The sequence below is a fragment of the Ichthyophthirius multifiliis genome, assembly GCF_000220395.1.
Source record: "Ichthyophthirius multifiliis unplaced genomic scaffold scaff_1120509250897, whole genome shotgun sequence".
Taxonomy (NCBI): domain Eukaryota; phylum Ciliophora; class Oligohymenophorea; order Hymenostomatida; genus Ichthyophthirius; species Ichthyophthirius multifiliis.
The window spans coordinates 2,823-11,668 of NW_004086395.1; the positions used below are offsets into that span (position 1 = coordinate 2,823).

General features: G+C 13.7%; 1 protein-coding gene across 1 annotated transcript, besides 19 other annotated features; it reads right to left on the minus strand. All coding sequences in view use genetic code 6, as the record gives it.

The window, feature by feature from the left end:
* The first annotated feature begins 688 nt into the window (after window positions 1–688).
* Window positions 689–740: a microsatellite.
* An 86-nt stretch (window positions 741–826) lies between these two features.
* Window positions 827–866: a microsatellite.
* A 319-nt stretch (window positions 867–1,185) lies between these two features.
* Window positions 1,186–1,219: a microsatellite.
* Window positions 1,220–1,236: 17 nt separating this feature from the next.
* Window positions 1,237–1,290: a microsatellite.
* A 233-nt stretch (window positions 1,291–1,523) lies between these two features.
* Window positions 1,524–1,730, minus strand: IMG5_109460 (hypothetical protein; the record flags this gene model as incomplete). Its single annotated transcript, XM_004034882.1, has 1 exon — window positions 1,524–1,730. A coding segment is annotated over one exon (207 nt), but the record flags the coding sequence as incomplete, so codon positions are not given.
* Window positions 1,731–3,535: 1,805 nt separating this feature from the next.
* Window positions 3,536–3,594: a microsatellite.
* Window positions 3,552–3,598: a microsatellite.
* A 148-nt stretch (window positions 3,599–3,746) lies between these two features.
* Window positions 3,747–3,806: a microsatellite.
* A 328-nt stretch (window positions 3,807–4,134) lies between these two features.
* Window positions 4,135–4,204: a microsatellite.
* Window positions 4,205–4,854: 650 nt separating this feature from the next.
* Window positions 4,855–4,888: a microsatellite.
* Window positions 4,889–4,966: 78 nt separating this feature from the next.
* Window positions 4,967–5,029: a microsatellite.
* Window positions 4,992–5,047: a microsatellite.
* Window positions 5,048–5,286: 239 nt separating this feature from the next.
* Window positions 5,287–5,329: a microsatellite.
* Window positions 5,330–5,386: 57 nt separating this feature from the next.
* Window positions 5,387–5,432: a microsatellite.
* A 924-nt stretch (window positions 5,433–6,356) lies between these two features.
* Window positions 6,357–6,420: a microsatellite.
* A 64-nt stretch (window positions 6,421–6,484) lies between these two features.
* Window positions 6,485–6,529: a microsatellite.
* A 1,191-nt stretch (window positions 6,530–7,720) lies between these two features.
* Window positions 7,721–7,798: a microsatellite.
* A 640-nt stretch (window positions 7,799–8,438) lies between these two features.
* Window positions 8,439–8,476: a microsatellite.
* A 174-nt stretch (window positions 8,477–8,650) lies between these two features.
* Window positions 8,651–8,697: a microsatellite.
* Window positions 8,655–8,697: a microsatellite.
* Window positions 8,698–8,846: the final 149 nt, after the last annotated feature.

An 8,846-nucleotide genomic window follows, 5' to 3' on the forward strand; every position in this document is an offset into this window, starting at 1 on the left:
ATTTTATTATATATATTCTTTTTAAATTTAAAAGTACTGAAAAAAGTCAAACATATAATCGTTAGAGGACCTATTTTTCTATTTAATTTAATAAAGGTTGATATTTAGTAGTCTGTAGTTAGAAGTCACATTAGATAATATAAATGAGTAGCAAATCATAATAATTTATGTAAATTTTAGGAATTTGTTTTATTAAATTTTTATTGTCTGCTTAGGCTTTATGTTATTGTTTAAATAAATAAATTTAAAGCTTAATTTCAAAAAAATATATAATATTCTGCAAAACTATATTTTTTTAGTTCTTATAGAATCTTTTATTGATTTTTATCAGTGGAATGGATGGATGAAATAATTACTTTTAAATGTTAAATTTTGTTTTCAAAAAGTTGGTCAATAAGTTTTATTCAATATACTTATTTTTAATATACTGGTTTTAAAAAATATACTAAACTTATTATTTAGACTATTTTTGTCTACTACTAAAACTTTTTATTCTTACATGTTTACATTTTAATTCATAAAATATATTATTACATTATTTATATATATAAATAGGATTTTTTTTTTTTTACTAATTACTTCATGCAATATACGGTTGAATTAATTTTCCACTATTTTATATTTATCTAGTGTATATTGTTTTTACATGTTTTATTATTTAGTTTTAATGTATAAATTAAGAATTTTATTAATTAAATAATATTTTCAATTAAATTTTTTAATATAAATATTTTTTAATTTTTTTTAAAATTTATATAAAATATATTTCTTATTTTATTTTTTCTTAATTAAGTCTTCAACTCTTTTTTTAATCAAATTTATATATATATATAAATTTATTATTTAAATATATTAATTAATGATTTTATTTTTATTATTCTTATATGTCATTTATAACTTATTTAATCCATAAGTGAGCTATATTTTAATACCTTATATTCTATAAATATATTATTATTAGTCTATTTTTTTATATCTTAAAAGGTTTATATTTATAACTTTAATAGATTATATATCTCTAATAATCAGGGCTATATTTATTATTATTAAAACTGGAAAAGTATTAAATGTTTATCTAATTAACTAGAATTTGGTTTATAGTTATCTAATTGTAATATGATTATTGTCCTTTTATTTTTTGTTTTTATATATTAAAAATAATATTTTAAAATTAGATTAGAAATTTAATAAAATATAATATAATAAATATATAAATAATTTTATATACATTTTAAATATTTATATTATTATTATTATTTATTAATTAAATTATTTATTTATATTTTAAATATATAAAACTATAATATTAATTTTTAAATAAATTTAATTTAAATAATTTTTATAGATAAAAACTAAATAAATTATATAATTTTGGTATTATTTAGATATTATAGATATTTTTAACATTATATTATATATAAATTAATTATCTAACAATTATATCATTTATTTTTTATAAAATTATCATATAAAAGACGGGCATTTATTCGATAAAATAGTAACTATATTTTTACACTTTTAACAAGGTTGTTTAGTATTACTTTCCGTCGAACATCTTTTACACTTATAATCTTCACAGTCTACACAAATTCCATTTTCATTCTCATACCCTTTTGGGCATTCTTTCAAACAACTTTTTTAATATAATCCATAATCGCTTTTACAATTAATACATTCATTTCCATTTTCACACTCTCCACACGTTTTTGGCATTTACTGCATTAATTATTCTCATAAAAGAATCCTTTTACACATACGCATGTGTTGGTTCCTTCTTTAAAAGTGAACCTTTCTTCGCAAAGATCACATGTAGTATCATTACACTTAGCGCAATGTTTATCACAATAATCTATGATAACAAAAAGCTCCCTTATTCCAAAATACTCGCTTTAATAACTGTTTAAGTTTGTTGAGAGTACAATGTCTAAAGTAGGTTCATTATGTACTAATCCTACTTAATAATACTATATAGAGTCGTTGTATTTTAAACCACAAATATTCTCTTTCTATTAATTAATTAATTACCCCTTAAAAACTTAATCATTAGCCTGTATTGTAAATTATTCTTTTTCTTCCCAATTATCTATTTAGAAATATACTAAACCAATTATTATTTAATGATGAGGTTTTAAGTCATTAAATGATTTTATAACTTTTGAATCTGTTGTTGCTATGTTGAAACCACCTAAAACTTAATATTCTCCGCATTTGGAAAAATATATTTTATCTATAAAATTATTTAAATTTAATTCCATTGATTCAATTTCTCCCATTCCAAATTCATTTGAAAACAAACCTTTCATTAAATAACTTCCATTTTTAAAATTCTCGATTTTATCTTTACATTAATTTAAAGTTCCTTCTATACAGAATTAAAAGGACATTATTTAAAAAAGCATTCTCCATTTAAAAGAAAATAATCATCATCACAACTAACACATAAATTAGTTACATTACTTATAATGCCGCAATTCTTGATAGATTAAGGCAGGCAATAATCATCTTTAACGTAATATCCATCTTTACATTTATGTACACATTAATGATCTTAAAAATATTTATATAATCCTTAACATCTGCATATACTTTATTCATCTTTATCAGCTTCTTCAGGACATAATTCACATTAATTTCTTGTTGGACCAACGCAAGTTTAACATGAAAAATCACATGTATCAATGTAAAATTAAATTTTTTTTAGGCCAAATCCTTATTTAGCTTATACTTTAATTATATCGTTTCTTATCGAAAATATAGATTTTATATTTAACTTGTTACATTAGCTTAAAAATAGAATACTTAATCTTGAAATTATGAATCCTAATTACATACTTTATTTAAATATTAATTACGAATGTTGTCTTTTACAATATGCCCAACTTTTTTGTCGTTTACTAAAATTTCTATTGGTTAATGATTAACAGGTAAATTAACAATTACTATATCAAATCTAAATAGTAAACTATAAAAGGGAGGTAAAATACCATATTCTCTTTTAACCTCAGGGGTTTTAGAATCAAATAAACCGATAATATATATCAATATCTAAAACTTCTTTAGAATTAAATTTAAACATTCTATTATAGTTAAATAAATTTAAATCTATATGATATTAAGAATCTGTTTCAATAAATTATTCTTTACAAGTAAATATTTCTAAAAATATTAAATAAAAATTATGAATATTTTTAATTTGTTTATTGTTTAATACATATTTTTAAAATTTATTTATAATTTTTTTTTTAATAATATTGAATTTCATATAATAAATAGTATATATATATAAAATAATAATTTGAGAAAGAACAATTAAAATTAAATAATTACTATTAAAATTCAAAACATATTATTTATTATTTTGTTATCATTCTGTAAATAAAAAAATTAAAATTATTTCCTATTTTTTTAATATTTTTTATTTCTATTATATTAATATATAGAAATTATATAAGAATAATATTTAATTAAATTTATATGAAATAATATATAATTAAAAATAATTATAGTAAATTATTATTAGATATATTATTTATAGTAAAAAAAATGTATATTAAATATTATTTTAAAAAAAATAATATTTTAAATAAATATTAATTTTTTTTTAAAAAAATATCTAATAAATAAAAAGTAAATATAAAATAAATTATTATAATATATAATTATTTATGATTTTAAAAAATATAGAAATACATATATATATTTATATAATATTAATATTTTTTCTTATGCTTTTATTTTATATTGCGTTTTTTTATATAAAAAATTAGCTTTAATTTTTTTTTAAAAAAAATTATTTTATAATTTTTCATATTCATCATGTTTTCCTTTACTTAATTTATAATAATATTTTAAATTAAGCCATAATATTAATAATTTGTATGAATATTTTTTTTACAAAAATATGATCATATTTTTTTTTATATTTACATATATATTTTTATAATCATTTTTTTTCTTTGTATTTACATTTTATAAATTTGTATATTATTATATCTTTAGAAAAAATTGTTAAGTATATTATATGCTTTCTATAATTTTGTTAATAAATGCTTTTAAATTTTTATATGAGATATTTGTTTTAAAATTTTTATTTTTATTATTTTATTTTAATAAAATTAATTTTTATAGAATAATAAAATAAAATAAAAGAAATTTATTTTTTAAAAAATAAAATAAATAATACTTATATTTTTAACAAAATAAAGCAATAAATATTTTTTTAAAATATATATATCTATATATCTGTTATTTCTTTTAAATTTTTTATATTTTCTTAAGAAAAAATAAAAATAATGTTTTGATGAAAATGTATTTAAACTTTTATTTTTCTTTAATTTGCAAAAAGAAAATATAAAATCAAAGAATAAAAATATTTTTATATTTATAATATTTTATTTCAAAAAATTATAATTTTTATTTTAATATGTAAATTTATATATATATATATATATTTAATATTATAAAAAAACTATATCAAATGAAAAATATTTTATATTTAGGTCTAAATTATAAAATAAATTAATCTAAATTAAAATAATGATCTTACTAAGAACTAATTATAGATTATTATTAAACCTTGCAATCAACATATTACAATCATCCTTACTTATATAATATTCATGCATTTCTAAAAAAAAAGAAACTAATCATAATAAATAGCTCCTATCCTATTTTTATTAATCAAATAAATTCAATAATAAAAATTAATTAAATTATTTTATATTTATTATCTTATAATTTAAAAATAAGATTCATAGACAATATAATAAGTGTTTCTTATATAAATGAATAAAATATATATATTATGTAAATTATTATAAACATATTATAAAATATGTATTTAAAGTAATAAACATATGTATATATATATATATATATATGTATATATTATTTTTATTAAAAATAAATATATTTAATTATATTAATATTTTTTATTTAATAAATTTTATTTAAAATATATAATAAATTTATTAATTATTAATAATTATTTTTTTATATTTTATTTATAAATTTAATTTTATTAATTATTTTAATTTAATATATAAATAATCAATTTCAATATTATTAATACAATATAAATTATTATAAAAATATAGAAAATAATTTTTTTTATATAAAATGTATTTATTAAAAAATTATAATAAGAAAAATATATTTTATTTTTTATATAATATATATATTTTAAATAATAAATTTCTATTTCATATTCTTATATTTTATTTATTTTTTATTTAAAAAAATTGATATTAAAATAATTAAATATATATATAAAATAAAAATAATTTAAAAAATATAAATTAAAATATAAAATTATATTATTAAAATTAAATAAAAAACTAAATATTATCTTTTAATTAAAAATTTTAAAATAAGATATAAAAATATTTTAATTATAATTTTTTTTAATTAATTATTGTTTTTGTTAATAAATTTATATTATTAATATATTAAAAATATTTGTTATATGTAAGAAATAAATAAAAATATATCTTTTTAAATAATGTATTTAACATACGAATTTATAATTTTTTGAGTGAGAACTATATGATTTTTTTTAATTTTTATAAAAATAATTATCTTAAATCATAGGTTCTATTATATATATTGATCATAAGTAATAGATATTTATATCTATTTAGTTACATATAATAAAATATAAATATATTTTTTATTATTTAAATAAAATAAGTCTATATATTAATTATTTAAATATAACAAAAATATGTTTTAAAATTATAAGCTTTTCTTAAAGTAATAAATATTTCTCATAATAATATTAATTAACTAGAATTTATATGATTTTTAGTAAAAATAAGAATGTTTCCTAAAACTTTGACATAATTAAACTATTAAATAATTAATTATATTTTTATACTCTTGAAAACTAAGCTAAAAAAAAATCTTAAAAGATAATATTCTAAGAAATCAATATAAAATGAATAAAAATATTTTAAATAAAGTTTTTACGCAAATAGATTTAAAATAAAATATTAATAATATTCATATTATTAAAATAAAAATACTTTAAAATTCTTGTAAAAAAATTGTTATATATAAAACAGTGCAATAATAATAAGAATTTGTCTTAAACAAAAATTATAGAAAAAAAATATTCTAAAATGATATGATAGTTATAAATTTGTAATTATTAATGTCTAGTAAATTCTTAAAAAATAATTGAAAAATAAAAAAAATTATAATAAATATTCAAACATATATAATAATTAATCTTAATATAAATAAAAGATATTAATTATAATTAATTATATATTAAAAAAAAATATTAAAATAAATATAAATATAATTAAATAAATATATTAATTAAAGATTTTTTATAATAATTTTTTTTTTTGGACAAAATAATATTAGATAAATAAAAAATATATTAAAAATTAAAAATAAAATAAAAAAAAATATATAAAAAAAACAGTTACAAAAAATAAAATCGTAATATATTTATAGTATAAAACAAATAATAGAAATAATATATATATATATATATATATATATATATAATTTATATATATATTTAATTATATTTTTTTATTATTATAAAAATAAATACAAATATTATTAATATAATATTTATATTTTTTTTATCATTATACTTTTTATTTAACTTATATCCTGCATATTTTTCACACATTCTTCCTATTTTTTACAGATATTCCTTTAAAAATTTTTATCTATTATGTTTGCGATTTCTTTCTATATTTTTTATTTACGATATTCATCTTCTCTCTTAACTTTAATACATTCATTCCTTTAATTTTTATTAAATACATTACATATATTTTTCTTTTCAAACACTCATTTTTAGTTTTCAATTTGAAATGAATCTTTCTTTGCATTTGAGACATTAAGTACTATCATATAAAACGCAATATTTATAAAATAATCTATGATGAAAAAAAGTTTTCTTATTTCAAAAGACTCGTTAAACAGTTCATCTAAAGTTGAGATCTATAGATTTTAAATTTTAAAGTATGGTTGATTATATCTTTTAAATCACTAAATAGTTTTATTATATTTTAAGCCGTAAATATTTTAAAATTAATATTTATCTGATTTTATTTTTTTATTATTAACAAAAATTTTTTCTATCGATTTCTTCTAATCTAATTAAATATTATTTCCCTTTTTTTTAATTTTTGATTTAGATATTGCTATACTAAAATACCTTGAAAGTTAAGAATCGCCCACTTTTTAAAAAATATGCATTATATATAAATTAATTAAAAAATAATCACATTCATTTAATTTCTATCGATTTCAAATTCATTTGAGAATAGTCCTTTAATTAAATAACTTCGATTATCTAAATTCTATATTTTATCTGTATAAATATTTAAAACTTCTAGTTTAAAAAACGATTCTATATGTTTAAAAATTAATTTGCAATTTAAAATAATATTATTATCCTCACATCTAATATATTTAAATTTTGATTAATTTATATCTATATAAATCTGGATATGGTAATTCACATAAAAATCCCGTTTAATGATATATCTCTCTTTAAATTATTCTACACATTAATTGTATATACATCTAAATATACTTTATTAAATTAGGACATAATTTGTATTCATTTAATTTTATATGAACCATAGTATATATCAATACATAAATACTAATTTTTAAGGCTAAATAATTATAAAATATTCACACCGTTCAATACTAAATTTTTTTATGTTAGTAAAAAATGATTATATCAAATAATTAATATAATAATAGCTTGATAATTGAAAAATTAATATAATAATAGCTTGAAAATTGAAAAAATTAATATAATAATTTTGTATGACCATTATATATTCATTTTAATTGTTTAATAGAAATATCGTATTATATGTATTATTTTTAATTAATTTTTGTTAATTATATTAATTTAAATTAAAAGACTCAAATAAGGAATATAAATATTATAGTGATTATATATCTAGGTAGTTTTTGAATTGAATACACATATAATAATGCAATATAATTTAACCTCATTAGAATTTAGTTTTATATCGTAAATTCACAAATTATATTTTGATATATTTTGGTTATTACTTTTTTTTTAATTCTTTATATTCATTTTTATATTGTTTTTTTAAAGTATTGATTGTGAATATAGATTTTTTAATTCAAAATAAAAGCAACTTATACATATAAATAATATTAATTTTTTATTTTTTTAAATTTTTAGCATCGATATTTATAAATAAACAACTAAATATTTTGAAGTAATTCTTATTATTGAATTTTATATATTATTAAATAGACAAAAACTAATATTTTATTTTCTTATTAAAATATTTCAGAATAAAAAAGAGTTATAAATTTTAATATAAAGGTTTTAGTTATTAAAAAATAAAATATAAGAGATTTAATAAATTAACAAAAAAAAATATTTTTAAAAAATATTAATAGTTAGTAAATATTAAAATTTTATTAAAAAAAAAATAAAAAAAAACATTAAAAAAGAAAAGACTTAATTAAATTATTTATTTAGAAAAAATAATATCGAGAATTGATAGATATAATTAATATTAAATATTTTTGAATAAAACAATTTATATTTAGCAAAATATATGAAAATTATAATTTTTAATTTTTAAACTAAATAATTATTTCACTCTAAATAAAATATAAAAAAATAAAAAAATAAAATTATATATATATAAATAAATATATATTTATTAAAAAATAATAAAATATATATTTATTTTGAAATAAAATTGATTGATTGATTGATTAGCGATATAAAGATTTATGGCTCACTTATAATTTTTAAAAATCAAATAATTATTAAAATATAATCAGTAATAAATAGTTAATGTATAAAAATATAAAAAATA